General features: G+C 29.1%; 5 protein-coding genes across 5 annotated transcripts; 1 reads left to right on the top strand and 4 right to left on the bottom strand.

Annotated features, from left to right (window-relative positions):
• Positions 1–862: 862 nt before the first annotated feature.
• tex (THO complex 3 homolog tex) lies at positions 863–5504 on the bottom strand. Its single transcript, XM_015513124.2, has 6 exons — positions 5184–5504; positions 2228–2384; positions 1948–2152; positions 1697–1858; positions 1304–1412; positions 863–1218 (listed from the first exon to the last, which is right to left on the bottom strand). The coding sequence occupies exons 1-6, from the start codon at positions 5376–5378 to the stop codon at positions 1069–1071; spliced, it is 978 nt and encodes a 325-aa protein (XP_015368610.1). The 5' UTR covers positions 5379–5504; the 3' UTR covers positions 863–1068.
• Positions 3631–5184, bottom strand: LOC107165053 (sorting and assembly machinery component 50 homolog B-like). Its single transcript, XM_015513110.2, has one exon. It carries the CDS (start codon positions 5096–5098, stop codon positions 3767–3769), a length of 1332 nt encoding a protein of 443 aa, XP_015368596.1. The 5' UTR covers positions 5099–5184; the 3' UTR covers positions 3631–3766.
• A 1110-nt stretch (positions 5505–6614) lies between the features above and the next one.
• LOC107164911 (TBC1 domain family member 12-like) lies at positions 6615–11807 on the bottom strand. Its single transcript, XM_015512917.2, has 8 exons — positions 11061–11807; positions 10884–10932; positions 10633–10822; positions 10448–10565; positions 10150–10384; positions 8977–9177; positions 8694–8907; positions 6615–8534 (listed from the first exon to the last, which is right to left on the bottom strand). The coding sequence occupies exons 1-8, from the start codon at positions 11348–11350 to the stop codon at positions 8332–8334; spliced, it is 1500 nt and encodes a 499-aa protein (XP_015368403.2). The 5' UTR covers positions 11351–11807; the 3' UTR covers positions 6615–8331.
• A 4108-nt stretch (positions 11808–15915) lies between these two features.
• On the top strand, positions 15916–16581 carry Nedd8 (Nedd8 ubiquitin like modifier). The gene is made up of 3 exons (XM_015513076.2): positions 15916–16099; positions 16184–16296; positions 16357–16581. The coding sequence occupies exons 1-3, from the start codon at positions 16064–16066 to the stop codon at positions 16451–16453; spliced, it is 246 nt and encodes an 81-aa protein (XP_015368562.1). The 5' UTR covers positions 15916–16063; the 3' UTR covers positions 16454–16581.
• Positions 16582–19009: 2428 nt separating this feature from the next.
• On the bottom strand, positions 19010–24243 carry LOC107165016 (uncharacterized). The gene is made up of 3 exons (XM_015513065.2): positions 23595–24243; positions 20298–20416; positions 19010–19637 (listed from the first exon to the last, which is right to left on the bottom strand). The coding sequence occupies exons 1-3, from the start codon at positions 24226–24228 to the stop codon at positions 19341–19343; spliced, it is 1050 nt and encodes a 349-aa protein (XP_015368551.1). The 5' UTR covers positions 24229–24243; the 3' UTR covers positions 19010–19340.
• Between the last annotated feature and the right edge of the window lie 819 nt (positions 24244–25062).

Here is a 25062-nt window from a genome sequence, read left to right as displayed (position 1 = left end):
AATTTCCGAATTTTCGTGATTTTTACGTATGTTGTCAAAATTCAAACTTTGAATGCTTATAAAAAAAATTTTGACTATGAATTTATTTTATTTTTCAACTACTATGCTAACAAATATGTTAGGAGCCATGTATTAAATTTTCAAGGATTTCTAACCAACAAATACATTTATTATCGATATTAATTTTAAAAGAACTAATAATAATCGAAAATTGCATATGCCTATAAATAGTTCAACTTAAGTCGATATTTTTTTTAAATTATATGGTCGATAGAATATACGCATATAAACATTCGGTGAAAATTTCATGTATCTATGGTCATTTGTTTTAAAGTTACATCAAAAACCAAAATCGATTTTGTCGAAAACTGATTGTGCGTAAAATTTCCCACCGTTTTTCCCTTAATTTTTAGTTTGTTTTTCTCGATTATTTAGAAAAGTGTTAAGAATTTTTTACATTTGACTCCCCAAAGTACCAACTAGATTCACTTTCTGATCGAACGAGGCACTTAAGTCGAAAATCTAAGTACTTTTACTGCCCCAAAACATGATGACACTATGACAGATACAAAAAAAAACACATGGTAAAATCAATACATTCCTCGCTCCGCTCAGAATCTAAAATAAAATAATAAACACCACAAATCATAGGTGTTCATACTCTTGTTTCCAAGGATATATTTAGTTCCGGTTCGAACCATTAATAGGATATTCACCGTGTCAGGAGAGAGAGGCTGCCATCTCCCACCCGGGCATGGCAGAAACCTACGGATGCCCGCTTGAAATTCTGCCAAATTAGGCTTCCGAACTAGGCCTTCATGCCTACTCCCAGACATAGCGCCATATGAAAAAAAAGCTATACTTTTTGTTTGCATGATGAAAATATATTTTATTAAAATAATAGTTATAATTATAATTTCATATATTTTATAGAACAGAATATAATTTTAGGATGTTTGAATGATTCTTATTTTATGTGAAAATATATAGGTTATATATTTTCAAATTGTATTCTTCTATTGGTGTTATACTTACAAATACATTTTAAATTTCTATTGTTTCAATAGATTATTCGGAATTAAAACCAAATACTTTAAGGTTTCCTGTATCTCTTTTCCTATCAAATTGTTCTTTATCATCACATGCAAATGCTAATAAATACTGTTTTGGATGCCATGCCACAGTGAATGTTGCTGCTTCAATTGGTATATCAGTAATCTTAATTGGAATATATTACAATAAAAAATAACAATAAAATTGCAAGAATTATAACAGGTAATAAATATCTAAAATTAAATCTTACTTTTTCTCCTGTTGTAACATCTGCAATGTCCACATACAAATCTTCACTACCTGATGCCAACATTTTACCATCATACGAAAAACTTAAAGCTCGAACTGGCCAATCCAATCTAAATTTTTTGAGAGAAGAAAGATTCATTCCAAGAATATAGCAATAGTTGAATATAATTATTTTAAATAAATAAAAATTACTAAAATGTATTTGTAAACTAGGTACAATAGGTACATAGCAATTAAATTAAAATAATATAAAACCACAATTTAATAGAGGAACAGTTATATTGTTAACTGCATTGTCCTCCTTGGGAATATTTTCAACTTAATTAAAAGAAGATTAAAAATTCAACAGGCAAAAATGAACAACTGAAAGAGCATTTTATTTTATAATGGTTACCTGGTGTAAGTCTGTACACAAGCCAAATTCTCAAGATCCCATAAAGACACAGAAGCATCTGCCGAGCCTACAGCAAAATAATAGCCACTTGGTGCAAATTCTATACAAATACATGTACCCGGATGAGCTTTAACTACATGCCGCTGAACCAAGTCTGGGAAGCTATAAAAAAATTGAACAATAAATAATTAAGAGATCAATTACAAAAAAATAGATAATCGGACTTCAGAATGTCAGATTAATATATTTACCTTAATACATAAACACATCCTAGGCCATTTGTCAAGAAAAACAAATCATTTTCATTGTTCCATGACATTTCGTTCACTTCAAAATTGAATTGTTGTTCACTAATCGGTTTAAGGGTGCGAATATCAATGAAAGTTATCAAGTCTTCTTTATTTCCAACAGCAATTGTATGTCCGTCAGGAGACCATGTGATATTAATATTCTCTCCTATACACAAAAACAAGTGTTATTACCTATTTGAAATGGATTCAATGAAAAAGATTCTTCTAGCTATTTAACTACCTTTAGTTAAAATGGTATTGGAACATTTCTGGTGTCTTACATCCCATACTTTGACTGTTTTGTCACCACTAGCTGTGCTTAATAAATCTGGATTAGACTTATGCCAACATAATTGATCCACACTACCACTGTGTCCTTTATATGTGTATTCCTTGTTCTATCCATAAATAAGTTAGAAATTAATGAAAATACATTTATTGTTAAAAGGCATCAAAGCAAAATGTTGTAGAACATTTTACTGTAATATGATGTTAATTGACAATTTTGATAAATTAACATTTATCAACAATTCTTAGACGTTTAATCTTAAATGCGAATACCTAAACATACTTTATATTGCCAAAAGATAAATAAATATCAAATAACAATATCTTTAAAAGTTAATATATAGATTATAAAGTGAATTTTGAGTATTTTTTTCAATTAAGTTATACTCAATTTGACTAAAAAACTTTTATTGAAGTAAAACAATAGGTACCAATATATTTAAAAGCAATCTCCCAATTTGAAGTAAACTAAACATATAGTGTTAATAATACAATTATGGTATGCAGTCTACAATAATAATTGTATTAAATTCAGTGAGTTACATAAAATAATTAAAAACATATTATTAATAAACCTGTAATTTAAGCATAGATTGTTCAATAAAAAATGTACTAAACAATTCTTTAAAATCATTATAGACTGCTTTAATACAGTCTAACTTTTTGCTTTGACACCCATTAATTTATTATACTAAATATTTTTATATCACATACCTAGATGATCTCAAGTTTCCTTATAGCTATTCAAATATAATTGGAAATTAATAACCATTTTGACATTTTGAAAGTAAAAACATTGACTCAAAATTAAAGCTTAAACAATGATAAAAAAAAGACTATATGCACGGTGTCAACAGATATATTTGATTATATAGGTTCAATTTTAAAATATTATATCATATTTTTATAATATAAATTAATACAATCTTACTCCAATTCACAAACTCAATTTGATATTAACATTTAGTAAAACAAAACTTAATAGTTAATTTTCATTGTTTAGCAATACAATTTTCTTTGTCATTTAGTATTTTTTATGGAAAAGTCGTGTATCCTATACCTAAAAATCTATTTAATAAATTACTAGCAGTCAAAAAATTTAAAAAATAAATACATTATAATATATCAGTATAATATACATAATGCATGCATTTTATATTCAAAAACTTACAAATTGGAAAAAAGAAATTAAATATACTAGGTATTAGAATAAATGTGTTAACCATAGTAACAGAGAAATATAAATTTAATTCACAGATATAACATTTTGCTTTGACCACCTTTTTTTTAAACTAAAATGTATTAAATAAGCATTTTCTAATAGGTAAAATCAATGTAATACTCAATTAGTAAACATTTTTGTTCAACAAATACAACTTTTATTTTACTATAATACAGGTACACTACAAATGAAATAGTTAATTTGTTTTTGTTATATAGATAACAAAACACATACCATTTATTTATATAAATATTAAATTTACTAAGTCTATTAAAAGAACAGCAAACCAAAGCCCCACTGATTTTTATTTAATACAATAGAATCATTATTTGAATATAAAACTGGTAAACAATAATTAATTTCTAATCTCATTAAATTATTGACGTTTAATGCTAAACCAGCTCCATATGATAGTCGTATGTTGTTGATCAATCCTCGTATGTCTTTGGTTAGGTTTCCTAGACGATTTCCAACATTTCCGGAATTCATAAACAAATGTATCCTTATCAAATTGGAAAGTTTATTTTTTTTAGATAAAAATGGAAGTGGAGCATGTACATGAGTATTGTATCTCCAAAACATTGAAGAACCTGTTATGCTCCCATCTTCATTTTTACCTACGCCACATTCTTCAAATCCTCTGAAAGTCAATGGTCCACCGAGATAAAAATTATCTAAGATACTGCATGTTCCAGAGGATGTTCCAATTTTGTCTAATATTCCAAAAGAAAAAGATCCAGTAACAGCAAAACCTAGAATTGTGCTAAATGTATGTTGAAAGGTCAAATCATTTTTAATGAACTCATGGCTACCACCAATCCCAGCAAATTCTGAGCAACACTGGACTAGTGATCCATAACTAGGAAACACACCACTATCACGAGTATCATAAGAAGCCGTAATTTTAACAGACGACTTCATGGTAAGTCCAAGCTGTTCTCGTATACCAAATGGTGCATTTTGTGCATACTTTAAATCTCTAGCCACTCCTTCCCATAATAAGTTTAGTTTCAAATATTCATGGTTTAAATTTAATCCAGCATTTAATCCGTACTCATCAAATGAATAGCCAAATCTATTTCTATCATAATGGTTCTTAAAAACAGTTGTGTATAAATATGGACTAAATAAGGTAAGTAATGGTTTTGTAAAACTAATGCTACCAGTAGAAAATTTTTTGTTGGATGAGTATATATCAGACACAAAATTTAATTTTTCACCACGGCAGAACAAGTTTAAAAATGATATTCCAGTTGAAAGTTTAGGATCAGGGTTATTGTCAAAATGTGCATCAGATACAACTTTGACATGCCCTTGAACCCAATTACATTCCTGCACATTAATAGTAACATAATATTTATCTTGTCCATCAACACTATCAACATCTAGTTTGGCAGATACATCATTGAAACATTCTAACTGCATCAGGTTTCTTTTAACTATCACGCTCTTGGTAATTACATCACCGATGGTTTTGGAATCAAAAAGACATTTTGTAGCTTTTTTAACGACATCATCTTTAGTTCTTTTTAGGCCAACAATTTCCACCCGATTTATCCTGATTGGTTTTGTCTCTATCAAGTTTGCAGTATCCAGGACCATGATTATTGATTTGTTTTTTAAAGCTCACAGATAAAATAGGAAGTAAAAAAGTAAATAATAACTGTAATTTGATTTAATTTCTCACCAGACGGTCTTTATCCAATGTGAATGTAGCCACAGATTTATCAAATGAACACGACGCTAAACGTTTGCCATCACAACTCCAACCAACTGAATGTACTTTCGACGTGTGCGCTTGAAATTCTTTGACGGACTTGTGAGTTTTGAAATAATCTTTTAACTCATTCACATTGACGTCAAAATGTTTCCAATAACTCATTATAACTTAGAAATATTCATCCTACGTGAAAAATAAAGTATAAGAAAATTGTTGTGTATTTTTTAATTTCTTACAATTTTGGTATATTACACATGTTGATAAAACTTCGCAAATGTGTTAGCCGCCGAATTACAGTTCTATAACTAACCACTGTCGTCTGATACTTTGGTTATGGTATAATCAGTGTTGCCAAGTATTAAAATTAAAAAAAATTTAGTTACCTGTTAAAAATCAACCAAATATCAACCTGAAAAAAATTTAAATGACTATAATATTCAACCAGATACCTATATTATATTTTTCAAACATTGATAATATAAGAACTAATAAGTGCACTATTAATTATTATTTATTATATTGTATTAGTGCTTTACTGCTTTTAGTTAAAAAAAACAACATTTAAGTTAAATATACATATATGAATAAATTTACATAAATGCTGGTAGATCATCAAGTAATTCAGTGATTTCTGATATTTTTTTATCTACATTACTTTACTACTATAAACATCCATTGTCTGATAGGTTTAACAATAACATCTGGAAATTTACAATTATGGCAACATTTTTTATTTCTTTTTAAGCCTGAAAGAATATGTAGAAGTGATATTAACATTGGCGATTTCACTCTATTCTTTGACTTGTTCTTGACAATGTTCATTTGGCTGAAGATTCGCTCGCATGCAGTGTTAGACCAGGGAAATGAAAGCATTGTCATAGCCAAATCAACAAGATCTTATAATGGATTATTACCACCCGCATCATTATCACTTTTATTCTATGTCATGAAAAATTGTCTAATTTTAAATTAATCGAAAATAACTTTAGTTACCCTTTTCTGGTTGATTGTAGCATTTGTTTTTCTTTTTTGTGCCATACGTTGTAATGAGTCTACAATGGTGAAGTTGATCACAAATTAAACACTTACCTGACTTATTGCTCTCTGTACGTTTAAAAAACTGCCAACCTTGCTTGGTGCCATGATTTAAAATGAAAGTTAAAGTGCTTAATCACATCTTGTATACAGTATTCACTTTATTATTACAAAATAATTGTTGGATTTTCATGTTGTATCTTATCGCAAAAGTCAAAGTGGAAGCATATTATGAGTCTATAATCTTAATTTATTACCAAGTGGGTTTTCATCTTAACCGACAATAGATAGATACTTAATATACTTATAGGAAAATATGCATTTAATATTTTTAATATAAAATTATAAGCCAACAACTGTACGTCATATCAGATATTTTATCTTCATTTTTTTATTTTCTAAAATACAACAGACGAATCAAATTTACAAATGTATACTGGGTAGTGAATATTTGAAACAAATGCACTTTACCACGCATCTCACGAATTTAGATTTTTTTTTAAGACGTGTTTTTCAACGCTGATTTCGAAAACCGTTTGAATTTTTGCGCGGAGACAATTATTTCGGAAGTTATAGCCCCTCAAAGTTTGCGACCTTATGTTTATACTCATGCGCGCAACACTACTGCTGCGCGTAATGCGTAAAACGGTTTTAGATTTTTTTTTTTTTTTCCCGATGACAATCTTAAATTATGATTATTTTAAAAATTAAATATTATATAATATAACTATTATAAATTAGGATATTTAAGAAAAGAAAGCACATTTTAATTGGTTTTCGTTATATATTTACATCAATATTGCTAAATAATATATTTTATAATTACCTATCTTATTACCAAATTGTATAGGTATTATAACTAATATGCATATAGCTATAGCATATTAAATTATTTCTATGATTATAGAATAAGCTATATTAAGTTATTTTGCAATTATTATCAGCTATATTGTAATCACACTTGTAAAAATAACAAGTATATTATAGTAAATTTTTAGAATCCTACCATTAAAGTAAAATAAGTGTATAGTAGCTCCCTTCGCCTACCAGCTCCGGTCGCCAAACTCGTAGTCCTACGGACCTCTCGTTGGATGGGGGCTAGGCCTCCAAACCCCCCGGGATTAAATAGCAAATTTGGGGGAGGGGAGAGCATACCTGCCCTGCGGGCAGACGGATGACCTAACAAGTAAACTTAACCCTGTTAGTTATAGTAACACAAGTATAATATATAAGTAGCTTCCGTCGTCTATCGGCTCCAGTCACCTAACTCATGGGACCACCTTCAGTCTACCGGCACCAGTAGCCAAACTCGAGTTGCTCTGCGGGGCAGTAAAGTAGTATGTCGTGCATGAGTATATAAACATAAAATCGCAAACTTTGAGGGGCTATAACTTCCAAAATAATTGTCTCCGCACAAAAATTCAAACAGTTTTGAAATCAGCGTTGAAAAACACGTCTTAAAAAAAAAATATTGAAATTTCGAGAGGTGCGTGGTAAAGTGCATTTTAGCCGAATATTTACTATTTTTTTATTTTATTTCAGTTGTACTTATCCTACAGAAGAATTCAAATTAAGGCTGTATCATATAAAAACATTTTTTATTTTTTTATAACTAAAACTTAATACTGTTTTCAATACAAAGTAAAGTGCAAAAATATGTACCGGTTTTACAATTTAAAAGTTCAAATAATTTTTTTAAATGGAAAATGTTCGTTTATTTATATTAGAATTTATAACGAAAAATTTAATTTTCTGATTTAGAATACAGAAATCCACAATGTGACACCCAAATATTCGAATTTTCAAATACAAAAATTTGAAATTTGGATTTTAAAATCCGAAATCCGGATTTTCGGAGAAACCAGATTTATTTCACACCACTACTATTGTCATCCATTAATATCTTGCATTATTTATGCACTAAATTATTAATGGGATGAATACAATTAAAAAATTTACACTTAAAGAACTATTTTTAAAAGTTAAGATATTATGTCATTAGTGTAACAATTAAATAGTTATATACAAAATTATTTCTTATTATAAATGAGCAATAACATCAATAAATATATCAAAACTATTACATCAAAGAGTTTTGGGTACATTTTGTTTGGTTGAAAATAAGTAAGGAGTTAAATGATTGTTTCCCAATGGACATACGAATAGCTGTAGTTGATTTCAATAAAGCGTTTGATGTAAAACTTTCTGGTAACTTTGTTAAATATTGTGCACACGTAATAGAATCCATTTGCATCAATTGTGACTCATTACTGTATAAAATACCTATATATATTTATAATAATTAACAATATAAATACATGTATCTTTTATTTTCTAAAGTAAGTTTTTTTTTCAGTTTTCTCCAAATAAATTGATCTTAAATATTATATATGAAGCAATTTATAAAATAATATAACTTTATTTATCATTAAATTAACATACCTAATGCAGCTCGAAATAAAAATTGATCTTTATCTCTTAAAAAATTATCCCAAATAATAGATGCCAATTCTAAGTTCATTGATTTTGTAAAAACTGAATATATCCAATCAACCAAGTACATTTCAGAAGTTAGACCGATGAGATTAAAATGTGTATTGAGTCTATTCAAATTATGTTTAAGTAGATCATTATATGTAGAAAAATAAGAAGTCATCTATAACAGTAATAATCACATAATGAATAAATTTTAAATAGGTATGGTTTGTATTAACATGATACTAACCAAACGTTGGTTTACGGTATAAAATGCATTCAAGCATGGAGATTCCATTAAATTAACAAGACAAACAAATGCCTCAAGTTCTTCCATATTTAAAAGTAAAATCGCAGCAATAAAACACATGCCCTGAATGTAACCAATATCAGGCCGGAGACAAACATAGGCACTAAGAATACGTTTTAATACGTTAAAGTATGGTCCACCCTAAAAAAAAAAAAAAATAGTTAAATAACAAAAGCCAAAACATTTATTAGAAAATTACTATAGTATTTGTATGATGGATATTTGTTGAACCTAAACCTAAAACAGTATTCTAAGTAGTAGTAACACTTAAAAATACTAAATTATGAATCAAAAATGGATAAAAATGTGTTAGATTTACTAGAAGTCTTGCAAACACTGGTGATAGTACTTCTGCATTTAAAACCATTGCTGGTAGTTGAAGCTTTGAATTACTTAAATCAAAATAATAAAATACCAACTAACAATAAAACTTAAATTATATATTATTTTAATAAACAAATGTTCTGATTAAACAATAATTATTTATAAATTATAAAACCAGAACATAATCTTCAACATTAAACAAAATTATGCATTTGACTTAAATTATATCAATCATATGAGTCTGGAATAAAATTATAATATTATAATCAAAGACCTGTAAACATATATAGTTCAAACATTGGTATTTGATGGGAATTCTAATTCTAATTGGCCAAGTTCAGAAAAATTTGTCAAAAATAGCATTGCTGAGTTTACTATTTCCATAGCTGTACTCTTATGATAAATTATAATTAACTACCAAAACACAATGTATGAATATGTCATGGCTTTACTCTATTGTTGATGTTCAATACAATTGTTAACTTCTCCCGGGGAAATAACGTCAAAAATCTAGCCGCCGAAACAAAATCGAACTCGGGTCTCTCGCTTGCCGGGCGATTGCTCTACCACTAAGCTACTCGACCCACAAACACCCATGACGCTATATCTCCAAGTTAACGGATGTTTACACAATCTTAGCTAAATTAGTATGCATTGTACTTTTAAAGAGTTTCTATGATTGCACATCTAAATATTTATAATTTCAAAACAGTAATATACTATGGCTTATCTGGGAATTGTATGCATATTTTATGAAATTATTAAACGACTAAATAAATAATTATTTACTTGTTGAAAAATCCCCAAGTGAGGAAATGTACGCGTAATATCTAAATGTATGTATTCCAGGCAATCCATAGCAGCTTCTGAGTCTTTCAATTTATTAAATGAATTTGAAACACAACTTTTATATAATTCTTCATTGATAAGCAAATCATTGCCGATGGCTAAACACCAAACTTTACCACGTACACTTGAAGGCAAACCATTCCACCAAAGATCACGACATCTTTTTGTATGACACCTAATAAAAATAAATACACAATAAAGGATTAAGGGAGATGTATTAGATTTAAATATATACTACATTTTATGCCAATGTGGAATTATTTCTTGAGTCCATATTTTTGTTACATTTGCTAATCGTTCTTCATTTTGTAATTTTTGTTTTAAATGTTCTTTATGTTTTTTTGCTCTTTCAGATTCTGCAAAATTTAAATATTTAGTATTATTTTTAAATAAAAACTGCAACAACAATATGTTTAAAATTACCATTTTTCTTTGCATTTCGTAAAATTTCCTCATACAATTTCTCATGTTCTAATTGTTCTTTAGGTAGTTTGGCTGGGATTTGAGTTGGTCTACAATTTAAAATTAGAGCCGTACTACCGGCTATTTTGTCTTCATTATCAATTGTTCTGGTACTTATACGATCAAAAGATTTAACTCCAATATAGTTATTCTAAAACAAAATAAATAAAAATTACCTTAATATATAATTTATGATCAATGTTTTATTTTACTTTTTGAATAGATTTTCCAATTGTCAATAAACAGCATTCAGATGTTTTCCTAAAACCAAATAGTACAGACAAAAATAATATGAATTTATTTTATTGGTTTGAAATACAATTATAACTGTTGATAATTGTATTAATATACAATTAATATGTTAGGATAAATAACTATAGGTAGTTTACCCAATATTCAGACAAGTGGAATCAATTGATGTATCAATGTCAATAAGACATTCATTAGATTTTGTTATACTGCCACTGCATGATGAAAATAAAGATATTTCTGATTCCAATTCGTCTGGACCCGAGCCAAATATGGACGAACATGCTGTCCTAGAGCAACTACTGTCATCTGAATCAATTGTATCGCTGAGGTCTTCTGCAATAGTTTCTCGGTCAATGATTGACAAATCATCAAAGTAATAGGACAAACATCCATTGTCGAATGGACTAGTCGATCCGGAATCGTTCATCAATGATGAATAATAATCGTTTATATGATAGTAATACAATCAATGAACCAGTGGACATGCTGTTTTCTTCAATCTCTGCATGTTAAAATCGATATTTGATAGAAATTTGTACCAGATTAGTTTCTAAAACAGTTGTCATCCACGAACCACAAACGTTGAAAAATCAAGTACAATTCGTATTACTTAACACTAATACACTATACGTCTATTCACTATCAACATTTGACAATTCGACTATTGTTTATTTGTATTTTGTTTCATGTTTCATCACTTGTTGATGCTCAAAAGCTCTAAAATATCTCTTGTTATCACATATCACTGCATATTTTGTCATAATTATTAATTATTGTGATTTGACTGATTTCCTTTCTAAAATTTGATAATGATTCCATGTTCGGTGACATGAACAAAGAGCCAAAGAATAAAATAAATAATGTAGAGAACATGGACATATGAACAAGTAAATGCCCGAAATGGACTGTGCTTAGTGTGCTTAGAGAGAGAAAACGTCAGCCAATATTGAGCAAAAGAGATAGATCTATGAGTTGGGAAAAACAGTGTCACCGTTATAACGAAACTGAATTATGTGAAATTTTAAATATATAAGCAGTTTGTCATTAAGATACCTGTTGATTAATCATTTAGAATTTATACTTCCATTTTCGTTAATTTATGTTTAAACATTATAGATTTGATTTTTACGTTTTTTTTTTTTATAATTGAATATAATTTAAAATGGTCAATGTCTGTTGCATTAAAGGTTGTTCCACAAAAACCGCCAAGTCATTATGCTTCACAAGTCAGGTTTTTTCATGCATCTTTAATTCATTTTTGTACAATAAACTATTTTATTTTATTTAGAATTCCAACTGGTGAACTTGGTGTTAAATGGGTAGAATTTATTAATTTATGTATTTTATATATTTTTATATTTATTTATTATTTACCCATGGTTCAATTTTTCAAAATCAGCAGTGGTGTGTGATACTAAATTTACTAAAAAATACTATACTATTTCATTTACTTATTTACAAAATTTCCTATTAAAGGAAAAAAAACTTAATTGCAATGCTGTGCTCAGTATTTTTAATAACTCAACTAATAAAAACATAATACATTTTATGAAGTAAAAAAGCAAACAAAATATTTAAATAACATTTTTTTTTTATTCTATAAACTATAACAGGCATTCAGTTGTCATGCAATCAGTCTACTGCTTCTGTACGAATATTACCAATAGAAGTAGTACCATGCGTTGATAGTAACTTGTGTAGGAGTGTACTAATTTACTAATATAATGTCTATATATTATTTAATATAAGCTCAAATTATTATTAGCTTCGCATTGCATAAATATTTTTATTTATTTTAAAACATATAGTTTAAAGATCAAACATTTTTTTTTTTTTTTTTTAATTATCCCGCGGCAAGTGGCAACTAAGGCCATTGGGGAGGGGGTAGTACTGTAGGTTTTTATGAAACTTTAGGTTGGTTTTACACGTGGGTGAGAGTTTTGGCAGAATTTCTATTGGGGCACCCGTAGGTTTCTGCCATGCCCCGGAGTGGGGGATGGCGGCACTTGTTCTCCGGACACCGTGACTTGCCCGGAGAAAAATGCCGCCCGATGGTCGAGGATCGAACCCGGTCCGGCTGAGCCACAGCCGACGCGGTAGACCACTCGACCACCTCGTCAGTGTTAGGACTTATCTAGATAAATTATCCAGATAATAATTATTTTATCTTTTATCTTATCTAGATAAATAAATATAAGTTATCTAAGTATTTATTTTAGATAAATATTTGACTTATCTAGATAAATTTAAAAGATAAATTTTTTACTGAAAATTAGATAGATCTGTACCAAAAATATTATTAACTATGTGAATTTTGTTTTTGGTCCACTCGACAACTTCTTCAGCAGGGTGACTTCCCAAATTTTTATTTATACTTTGTTACTCCCTAGAGTCCCTTGGATCTTATTGGTTCCTTATATAATTATATGTGTTGAAGTTAATGTTTGGTGATACACATCATGATATAATAAGTTAAGTCGAAAATAAACATATTATATAGGCATGTACTTACATGACATTATATATGTTTTTTTAAATTAGTTGTTTTAATTTTAATTTCTATAATTATCTGTTATTTATCTGGATAAAATATTTTTATCTTTTATCTTTTTGTTAGATGAATTAAATTTGTTTATCTTTTATCTGTATCTTAGATAAAATTTAGTGTTGTTATCTTTATCTTTATCCAGATGATTTTTTTGTTATCTGTTCCTAACACTGCACCTCGTCCACCCTCAAACATTTTAAAAATATATGTTATACGAGCAAAGTGATATTTAGTGGTTACTGGAGCCTACAGCTCCTACTAGTTACCTGTTATAGCACTAGTGTTTGATTTGGGCTCCACAGAGTAAACAATAATTGTTGATCGAAAAACTGCCCACGGTGACCGTTTTGATCGTAGCGCCCGAAATTGTGAGAAATATGCCATTCAAGATACGTCGGATCTGATGCCCCCTGATAATGACTGGGTAGGCAATTTAACATCCACGCGTCTGATCACGAGTCTGTGGTGTGCGCTGGCTGTATCGACGTCTTCGGCGATGACGTCGGACACACAGAAATAGACGCATATGTCACAAAGGAACGGAAACAGATTTTACAAAGGGAATATTGGAAATTCAGGCTAGTTATTTATGGAGGGGTCCTCGAGGTAAGGTCTGGTATGGTGCAATGGTCGTCGAGGCTTACAGAAATCGGGCCATTCGTATAAAATATACAAAATACCTACTTAAAGTTACTTGAAATTACAGTAGGTGACGGTCCAATCCAGTGAGCAACGCAACTATTGACGACCTGGGCGGCCACATACCCATAGACACAAGTACACAACACACACTGGGTTGCTGGCGGACTTGTTACGCTGAGTTGTCTGGTACCAGTGCCGATCTCGGGCGATAGTTAGATTCCACGGTAGTCAACAACCGCCAACCGACGTTTGCAACAAGGTGATAGTGGTGAAAATTGAAACCAATACGCGCTACTTACTTGTCCGCTGAGGTAGATAGCAATAAGGTTTCAATCGAAGTGGTATAACAAATGAACACAAACGCAATGGATGTCAATAATATGTGTGTATATTGTACCATTTGTACCTCAATGGCAGCGTACATCGATCGGGTAAACGGAAAACACATCCACGGAAAAAAAGTCTCCAAATTAATATTTTATTTAAATTCAGTCTTTTATCATATAGGACATATAGGTATATATAGGTATATACATAGCCCATAGGTAATACATGATACATATTTTTTTGAAAATAATTCCAGGATTAAAAATTATCGTAATAGATATAAATATTTACATATATACATAATTAGGTAAATTTTAAATTTATTGAAAATTATATAATAATATAATATCTTAAACATATAATAATATTATTTAAAAAATATAAAAATGTAACTATTCAGATATGAAAGATCTCATTCTTATATTTGACCTATTTGCTTCAAAAAATTAGGAATATCTGCAGATTTGTCTTCATCAAAACGTTGACATAACATGTTCAATCGAACTTTTCCGATTAATTTCTCCTAATTCAGCCAATGCCATTCTTGCCTTGTGATATTATACTACCTATTATATTATTTTCAGATCTTTTATTTATTTGAATAATTAAATTTTTATATTTTTTAAATAATATTATTATATGTTTAAGATATTATATTATTATATTATTTTCAATAAATTTAAAATGATCCTAATTATGTATATAAATACTTATCTACGATAAAATATTAATTTGGAGACTTCTTTTTCCGTGGGACTTTTTTTCCTTGGAACTGTCTTACCGGGGACTTTTTTTCCTAATATCCATCAATCGTCGATGATGAATGAATCACCGAATTAGGTTTGCCGTAATGGCGAAAACAGTTAATTTATAATACACAATTATATTCTGCCGTAATGGCGTGAATTGATAATATACAATGAAAAGGTATTAGAAGAATATTGTTATAATAATGAACGACAATGTGTCAATGTATAAGCACTTGAATACGATTACGATTACGAACCGTTTTTTGGTTATGTTGACACCATACCACCTAACCTAACCAGCGTTACAAAAAAAGTTGATATAAATTATGGCGAATATGAGCAGGAAGAAAAAGTGAAGAGTGGCCTATTGTACGCACCAGACGCAATCGCCAATTAAGATATTGTGGTGACGGAAATGCTGACATCAGTGGCATGACCAACTATAGGTACTTTCTACAAAGGAAACATCTTACAAATTGATTATCTATTTTAATAGTAAAATCTTCTCAGTACAACACAAGTCAGATAACGATTTGTGGTTTTATGTGTTTTAAATCTAAAAGTGAATTATGACTTACTTATTATTTTTAAATTTTCACCGGTTTGCAGCAGCTGCTTATTATCAAAATTGTATTTTCATTGTCATCCTCTGAAACCGTATCACTCCGTTATCACGTGTGGGTTAATAATTTAGTGGTCGGTTTATCACTTTATTTAATGTATAATTTTGTACTATCTATATTCTATTACATTTACTTAGTACTCAGTACTCACTTCTTTCTCTTAGCGACGTTTTAAAACAATCGTATGCACATTTTTGCTTAAAAAGCGTTTTAAATTTAATAATAAAACACAAATTTACATAAACTACACAATGTTGATCAAAGTCAAGACTCTAACAGGAAAAGAGGCAAGTATAGTACACTTAATTTATACCCATTAATGTAATGTTGTTTGTAAATTGTTATGTTATGTTTTTAATTTGTCGTTGTAGATTGAAATCGATATAGAACCCACAGATAGAGTGGAAAGAATTAAAGAAAGAGTTGAAGAAAAAGAGGGCATCCCACCTCAGCAACAGAGATTGATTTTTTCTGGGAAACAAATGTTAGACCAATTTTCACATAATCTATTTTTATCGTAACTAATGTTTTTGCCTGCTTTTAGGAATGATGAAAAGACTGCTCAAGATTACAAAGTTCAAGGAGGATCTGTTTTACATTTGGTTTTAGCATTACGAGGAGGTATTTTCCTATCTGTTTGATAATGTGTAATAACAATTATTACTCTGATTTCAAACTTTTTTTTTCAACTTATATTTATTTCCATTTATATGTAACTAAATGCAACAATAATAAATAAATGAAATATTTACTATAACTTACTAGTAAACATTTGAGTATTAATTATGATTTAGATAGTCTGATGTCAAAGTCGGAGGCCGCGTTCGAAAATAAAAAAATTTTCTCATAATTATGGTGTTTTCAACAATATGTTTGTTAAAACTAGACAATGTGGACAAACCCCTTATTGATACAGAGTTAATAACTTCATACCTTTGCGTATTTTTACGAAGTATTAATTGAAATGTGTGCTTATTTTGTTTCTTTGAAGCAAACACATTAAAATTTAATGTTTTTGTTTTACTATATCTAAAATGTATGTATATAATTAAAAATGAGAAAGTCATTAATTTATCAAGATTTTTAAGCATTTAAATATTTTCTCATTCATTTATATAATTTTGCCCCATCAGTACTACATTATTGCATTACCTTGGTTTTCTCATAGATAATATAATAATAATGCCTATATTTTTTTCTTAATTTTTGTGATTGTTTATATCATTTTTAATTGTTTGATACCTAATTAAATGTAAATGTTGGTTATCTCTAACACTCGATTATTTCACTGATTTTATCACATACAGTTTTAAGTTTAATTTATGATCAAATGAACAACAAGGCATTATAGATGTGGTTTAACATTTAATATTCTAATGTACCAGATATTATAATTTATAGCTACCTATTGGTGATTATATCAAAAATTAATCCATTGTATTATGATTATAAACAGCTGTAGCTTTAATGTAATCATTTTTATGGTTGCATCTTGTGATGTGCAGACAGTGGTGTTTACAAGATTTTAGTCTGTGGGTCTGCCTCACTTAAAAGAGGCCACTGTGTAGAACCTTTGACCAACTATATATTACAAAGTCGCTCGCAATTTACCTATTAATAATTTATATCACATTTTGATACCAACATTCAACATAACTGTTTACATGACTAATTGTTAAGTAAATATTAAGTTTTACAAACCTTAAGGTATCAATTAATTATTATTTTTATTTGATTTAGGTACATTATTTAAGTCAATAAGTTTAAATAAGATTTTGTACTCACTATTTATATTTCATTACCAAGTCTTCATATTTGTATATCAGTGGCTTCATTTGGGGTAGGTGGGCATTGCCCATGTCTGATTTTAAAAGTAGCCTAATGGGTTGGTGCCTGGTTGATCCCGGTTGATATGCCTGCACTATTATATTATATAAGCAAAAAACATGCCTATTTTTAAAATATTTTAGGGAATATTGTATTGTGTACCTACTGTCTAAGAAATTATTGTCACAATGATAATTGCAAATTACTAATTAATTATTGAAATATATTTATATTAAAATGCATTATTTACCTTACCCATTTATGCTAATCAAAACTTTTGCACACTCTATTAAAAACTGAAATGACGCCACTGCTGTATATTCATCATAATATACTTATAAGTGTATAACCATATTTTTATTGATACATTCTTAAGTCTGTGTACATTTTATATATTATTATTACCTAGGTATTTGATATTTATTGATTATTGTGCATATTTTTTTTTTTCAAATAAAAAAAATATTATGTGATTTGGCATTTTGAGGGGCCACATTTTACTGAGGAAAAAACTGTAGGTCAACTGTTTTCCCAAACCCCTGCCTAACTGACCTCTATGCCCATATAAAATATAATAATACAATATTTATCAATCCTTTTTGTTGATTGCGCCTAATGAAAAATTGAAATAGTTTCTGTAAAAAGTGATTTATTTTGTTTATAGTTCAATAATGTTAACCATATAGGTATGTCTAATAACGTTTTTGAGTAATTTTACAACTACCTACATTAAATTGGCTGATTTTATTATTGTATAAATAGTTTATTCTTATTAATTTAATTTGAGTAATTTGTTTAATTATATACAACATAATTAATATAAATATATTTATATAGGCTAGATGACAAATAGTAGAGGTAGTATGTACCTATTTTTCAACACATTATGACGGCACTAATGTATAATGATATAAGTATTGATATAGTATTGATAAGCACTGTGATGTGTAAACATTTAAAAAAAGTATAATATTTTTATATATGTATAGGACATAGAATTGAGAAAATTGGTTGAAAACCTCAAAGTCTTGTTTAAGCTGTTCTAATAGTGAGAAATCTAAGTTAAACTCGGTGTAAATGTTCTAATTCTAACTTATTTAAATTTTAACTAATGAGTTATTAATGAAAAATATAACTAAATAAAAAAAATGTATTTATATTGGTAATCTATTTTCAGTTAAAAATAAATTCTTATTATAGGTACATTGTATACATACATACGATTATTATTTATTACTCAAAGTTATACATTTTATTGTATATCTACCTAATAATTAGTATACAATATAAAATTAAACATTCAATAAAATTTATTATAGTAAATTGTTTACATATTAAAAAAACAAACAAAATTACGTATTTATGTGCATGATAAATCTTTGGTAATAATTATTTAATATGTCAATACCTACATACATTTGATTTATATATTAATAAACTATTATTTATTTATTTAAACAGTATAGACTACTAGACTAGTGTAAGAAACATCTTAAGCAGTGTATATTAATATTAAAATGTTGAATAGGACAATAATTAATCTTAAATTATGTAGGTACTGACTAAATTCTATGAAATTCATATAGTAATACAAATACTACTAACAATATTATAAAATATTATACATAAAACAAACTACTTAATTGTTAACTTATTAAATATTTATTTATTGTGCTTAAATAATAATTTGCAAAAATATGGTTAAATGTTAAAATATTTGTTGCTGTGATTGAAGTTATGATTATTATTTGTGATCAAAGGTGTTAATTCAGTATAACAATGCTTGATTACTGGAAATTGTCTTCTTGGAGGTTTTTTATTGTTATCTGGTATTGTACAGTCTGCTGTTATTAACTTTTTGCTTTTATATCGCCGATTTTGAAACCAAATTTTTACTTGAGTTGGAGTCAACCTCAGTCTTAATGCCATTGCTTCTCGCTCTGTAGCCGATAAATACCGCTGTTGATTGAACCGATGTTCTAATTCTGATATAACATCCTAAAGAAATAATCAAATAAAACTATTGTTAATTAACTATAGAACATAAGTGTAATTAGAGTGTTCAAGTTATACATGGAAGATGTAAGAACGTTTGCCGTAGTTAAAATCTTTAATCTTTATAAAAAAATTATAGACTTTTTATAAAGATGTAAATTATGATTAACAGTTGTAAAAATGTTATGGTTTTAAAATTTAAATCACCTATTATTTACTTTTTCTTTAGAATATAAACAGTATAAAATTAAAATTATTATAAAAATTATTAGCCTAATATTTTAGAAAAAATGCCCCCAAAAAATTAAATCCATTAAAAATTGATGGCGTTTCAACAGTATCCATCTAGAATCTAGACGTTTTAGTAATAATCTAAAGTTAATGATATTAAAACTGTCAAGGTAATAATAAAATAAAATACTATTCTCTTTATATTACGCAAATTTATAGAAAAGTATAAAATATATGTTATCCAGTACCTATTAATATTTCTAAAATAATGTGTCATCAATTTGACTATTTAGTAAACATACCCAATATATAGATACTAATAATGTTGTTGACCTGTATAATGTATACTTATAAAGGTTACAGTAACCTATTTGTCAGTTGTATATGTAATATACAGGCATATTTATAATATAAAAATATGTATGCAACTACCTGTGAAAATAGTACTCTAGGTTTCCGTTTTGCTCTTTGTCTTTGACTCGTTAATGATTTACTCATTGATTTTTTTTGGTCACATCTGTTTATTATTGGTTTTTTATTTAAAGTTGATTCTATTACAAAAATAAAAATAACATTAGATTAATAACATTTTAATTTATTGATTTATTACCTATGTAAGTATTATAGTTACATTTTAGTAAACTAAATCAACATTCCAAAGAAAAGTGGGTACCTGTCCTCATAAAGGCTAAGATAAACAATATTTTAAATAGTTTATCTTATATCACATATTTCATTAATGATTTGCTACTTTAGACTTATCATCGACGCTTCAGAAAATAATCCCAAATATACCATTTCTCTAAAAGTATTTTGTGTATGTTTTTATTAGTTATTTTTAAGTTTAAAATAAAACATACAAGGTGCCTTCTTTAAATTCCTAAGTAACTTTTAAACTCATTTAGTATAATTAACAATTATAAACACAAAAACATTTAGCAAACTCAATATGGCTACCCCAAAATAGCAAAAAAATTAAATCATATTACCATATTATATTATTATGATCTCAGTTTTGATATGAATACAGTATTAACTATTAATTTTAATTACTTAATTTAAAATGTTTGTTTATATCTACCAAATACCTATCCAACCAACTTCAATTATTGTTAAAATAGTACCTAAACCTTAAGGCTTAAGATGTATCTAATGAATAGGAATTATTATTTAGTGATTCACCAGGTATGCTCACCTCATCTTTTATTCTTTAATAATGCGTTTTTTGAAATTCTGATTTTTATCATGCTGAAAGTTTAAAGTTTATAGTGAAAGACAATAGTATTAAATTTTATGATTTTTATGCCATTTAGTGAGTGTCATACTGTCATTATTTAATAGTACAAACTGTTTTTATCAAACAAAATACACACTTTTTTACAGTAAACAATTAATCAAATAATTTTTGTTAAGATGAAGCAACCAAATCAAAATTCCAACTGCTGTCAAACAAGTTTTTTATAAGTTATTTAACTTTATGTCTTTACTAACTAGTAACTACTAAAGATAATAGCCCATCATAAGTAGGATGGGCAGACATGCTGACGTGCCGTATTATACGGGAAAGTATTATATTTCAAAAGTCCTGACATAAGCTTCAGACCACCTTCAAGGACGCTGAATTGTCCGTTTTTTAAACTTTTTAAAAAAAATATTTCTATTTTCATGTATAGCAAGATATGTACAAAAAAAAAAAGAACTCCAAGTTAAAAATATAATCTTTTTCTATCTTTTTTAAATATCAATAAATATTCGTATATTGCAATGCATTTGTAGGATAAAATTGTTTTTGCTAGATATATTTTTATAATAACCGATTAGTATGTATGAAGTAATTTTTGCTCGTCTTCATAGGTAATGGATAGTAATAATTAACAGCCTGCATGATAATTAATAGAGACGAAAACTACCAAGATGTCGTGAAAGACCGACGATAAGACATAATATAGTACAAAAGTGTACCTACAACTGTACCTACTACCTTCATATATTATTTGTACGAACATAGAATATGGTACGAAGATTGAAGGTATAATAATATGAATCATATTATATGATTTCACTGGTAAATGGTAATGTCAATCTCTATGAAATATTTATAATCCTATTTATGTTTTCGATTTTAAACGGAGCGATTATTGATGTATTGATTTTACTACTTTTTATTTATTTATTATTGTTTTTTTTTGTCCATGTACATGATAAATTGTCAAAATAAAGCTTCGATTTTCAACTTCAGTAGCTTTTCCGGCAGGAAAGTGAATCTAGTACTAGTTGGGAGGTCAACATTTTAAACTCCCAGTTGTTTCCAAAAGCGCCCGGAAAAACAAAACAAACCAATTTTTACGCAAGATCAGTTTTTGAGAAAATCTATTTTAGATATTGGTATAACTCTAAAGCAAATCAATTGTTTAAATTGGCATTTTCTATACTTGATAACATTTTCAAAATATTTCAAATTATTCCAAGTTGTAAATAGACATTTGATATTTTCAATTTTATTCTTTTTTTTTCTATCAAGTCAATTTTATTCATTTGGTAAAAAGCTTTAAAATTGAATACAAGGTTCACCATAAATTAATATAATAACAGTTGGAAAATATTAAAAATATATAGGTATATTTTTTTTTTATATAACTGTTTATATATTTCAAATTTTGAAAAAATTTAATTAATTGAAAATTTACAAATTCTTTAGTTGTTAAAAATGTATAAATCATTTAACTTTTATAGGTAATGATTGAAAATTTAAAAAAAAAGGTTCCACATCAGTTGTTAATTCTGAGACAAAAAAGATCTAAAAACTATACAAACACTAATTTTTTAATATTTATTTTATGTTACATAACTTTTACAGATTGTATAATTCAAATAAAATACAAAAAAATGTTATTTAAGTTCAAATTTGGATGAAATTACATATTAAATAACCAAGAATTGAAGAAGAACCTAACGATTTTAGTTATTTTTTTTGTAATTTAAAAATATTATTCGTGGGTACTTGAAATTTTGAATTAATTTTATAGGTACCTACATTTGTTTTTTAAATAATAACAATAAAATTAATATAGTATAAAAAATCGTATACAATGATGATATTATATCGTTGAATTCAAATTTAATACCGCATCCATTAAAGTAACCCACTTGTAACCTACTGTACAGTGTACAGCAGAGTGACATCTACTTACCCGCTTTTTTATATTTAATTTATATTATCATACACTCCAATACATACCACTATATTTATTCTGTATATTTGCAAATAACTTGTAATAAATATAAATGTATATATATGGTAGTTATACGGAAAGATACACCAAACATGCACAATTTCCCATTAATAATGTGGGCATATTTATTCAAAAACTTTCTAATTATTGGAATTGAAAAATATATTATGGACTATCATAATATTATTTTCAATTATTATTCAGATTTACAAAATTTACAAAATCAGCTTAATAGTTGAAAATAAAAAGGTTAGTTCTCATTAGAAAACAAAGTACTTGGTATCCATCACAGCTACAGAACACTCTTTAGATGGTGTATCTATATAACCAATCTAAGCGTTTTCCAAGTTTGAGAAACAGCCTTACATGCAGCATATACCTAATCATTTTTAGCCGATTTTATGCTTAATTGACTATTTATTATTTGAGAAGTTCTAAGCTCCCACTATAGTTGCGCTTATGGTGTAAGCGTACATGGACGCGCATATATACTTACTGAAGAATTGGTCAGCGGTGGTGGCCGCGGTGATGCAGGCGGTTTGATCGGTAGCTCCGCGACCGGGTTGAAACTGAAATAAACCGTGTTCCGCTGACCGGAAGTCGTCGACGTCACAGAAACCTACCTGCAGTTCCGGGACCAACAGTGTAGGTGGTGGTGGCGGCGGCAGCGGCTGGTGTAGCGTTAGTGGCGTCAGTTGTAGCGGTCCGCTGACGTCCGCCGGCGTCCAGTACGGTTGCGACACGTCGACCAACCCGCCGGCGCCGGACGACGAATTGTATTCCTGTGGCGACGATGACCAGTTGTGATCGCTGTACGCGTCGTACGGACCACCGTATCCGCCGCAATATCCGGCGGCGGTGGCGGTTGTCGAATCGTAGTAATAAGGTTCCGCGAAATACTCGCCGCTGTCCTTGGCCGAGTGGTGCACGTGATGGTGATGATGTGGGTACGCGGCGGCGGCGGCCGGTTCGCACTCGGAGGCATTGCTGCCACAGTGCAGGTAGTCGGCGGCAGCGGATACCGTGGCGACGGCTGCGGCGCACTGATGCTGCGGCTGCAGGTATTCGTCGGCGGCGAACTGGTCCATGGTGGCGGTGCAACCGATAAGTGCAGCGTTCGTCGTGTGCATAGTTCTGCTTGCAGTCCGTCCCCGCGGCGACGTGTCTCTTCGATCACTGTTGCCGGTTGTGGCGCGCCGCCCGTCGTCTCCGCGTGCTGACGATGATGTACCGCAGCCTCCGCCCCTGTAACGCAGCTCTGCCGGGGTGCACCCGCGGGGGTCCCCGCCCAAGCCTGCCGAATCTCGACCAATCCTAGGGCCGCGTGGTGGACCCGGCGCGCCGAGCACATGGCCCGTCTATATAATATATAATATAGTAACTCGCGCTGCGATCGTCTCGAAAATAATATCTGTACAACACGCTTTATTATTATTATTATTATAATTATCATCATCATCATCATCATTGTAATATATATTATATGCATAAATCGTCTATGCATGCAGTATTGTTGTCGTCGAACTCACCTAGACTCGCTAGTATAGGTCCTAACGAAGACGATCCTTGACGATATTTTAATATTATTCATATTATTACGAAATTATTGTGGTATTTTATTATTGCACGTGATGTCAATAAAACGTTGACCGTACTGATGTGATATTATGATGAGTGGGGGGGTAGGGAATGTGCGGTGATGATAACAAAAGTTGCGAATGTGTCACTACACAATATTTAATATAATACTAGTAATACTACCTATACGTGTGAGTTACTATAATTAGGGCTATAATAGGATTTACTCGTATATGCAATAAACAATAATTAACTATGCATTTGTGTTATTCATAATATGTAAAAATATGCTAAAATATATTACTTACACATAAAAACATTTTCTATACATTTTTTCCAAAAAAACCTATAGCTTCAAATAATCATGTTAAAATGATGCGTTTACA

The sequence above is a fragment of the Diuraphis noxia genome, unplaced genomic scaffold (genome assembly GCF_037042655.1).
Source record: "Diuraphis noxia isolate RWA-SAM2 unplaced genomic scaffold, SU_Dnox_SAM2 contig0005, whole genome shotgun sequence".
Taxonomy (NCBI): Eukaryota; Metazoa; Arthropoda; class Insecta; order Hemiptera; family Aphididae; genus Diuraphis; species Diuraphis noxia.
This window is presented reverse-complemented; position numbering and strand designations above follow the sequence as displayed.

Bases quoted from the DNA above. Each gene is read 5' to 3' on its own strand.
- tex (XM_015513124.2), bottom strand. From the start codon at position 5,378: ATGAGTTATTGGAAACATTTTGACGTCAATGTGAATGAGTTAAAAGAT. The intron at 1,859-1,947 runs GTAAATATATTA...ATTTTTTTATAG, and splicing joins GGATGTGTTTATGTATTAAG to CTTCCCAGACTTGGTTCAGC. The intron at 1,219-1,303 runs GTAAGATTTAAT...ATTCCAATTAAG, and splicing joins ATGTTACAACAGGAGAAAAA to ATTACTGATATACCAATTGA.
- LOC107165053 (XM_015513110.2), bottom strand. From the start codon at position 5,098: ATGGTCCTGGATACTGCAAACTTGATAGAGACAAAACCAATCAGGATA.
- Nedd8 (XM_015513076.2), top strand. From the start codon at position 16,064: ATGTTGATCAAAGTCAAGACTCTAACAGGAAAAGAG. The intron at 16,100-16,183 runs GCAAGTATAGTA...TTGTCGTTGTAG, and splicing joins AGACTCTAACAGGAAAAGAG to ATTGAAATCGATATAGAACC. The intron at 16,297-16,356 runs GTTAGACCAATT...GCCTGCTTTTAG, and splicing joins ATTTTTTCTGGGAAACAAAT to GAATGATGAAAAGACTGCTC.
- LOC107164911 (XM_015512917.2), bottom strand. From the start codon at position 11,350: ATGAACGATTCCGGATCGACTAGTCCATTCGACAATGGATGTTTGTCC. The intron at 10,933-11,060 runs GTAAACTACCTA...ATTTGGTTTTAG, and splicing joins TCCACTTGTCTGAATATTGG to GAAAACATCTGAATGCTGTT. The intron at 8,908-8,976 runs GTTAGTATCATG...TTACTGTTATAG, and splicing joins ATACCGTAAACCAACGTTTG to ATGACTTCTTATTTTTCTAC.
- LOC107165016 (XM_015513065.2), bottom strand. From the start codon at position 24,228: ATGCACACGACGAACGCTGCACTTATCGGTTGCACCGCCACCATGGAC. The intron at 20,417-23,594 runs GTAAGTATATAT...TTTTTGTAATAG, and splicing joins CACCGCTGACCAATTCTTCA to AATCAACTTTAAATAAAAAA. The intron at 19,638-20,297 runs GTAGTTGCATAC...TTATTTCTTTAG, and splicing joins CTAGAGTACTATTTTCACAG to GATGTTATATCAGAATTAGA.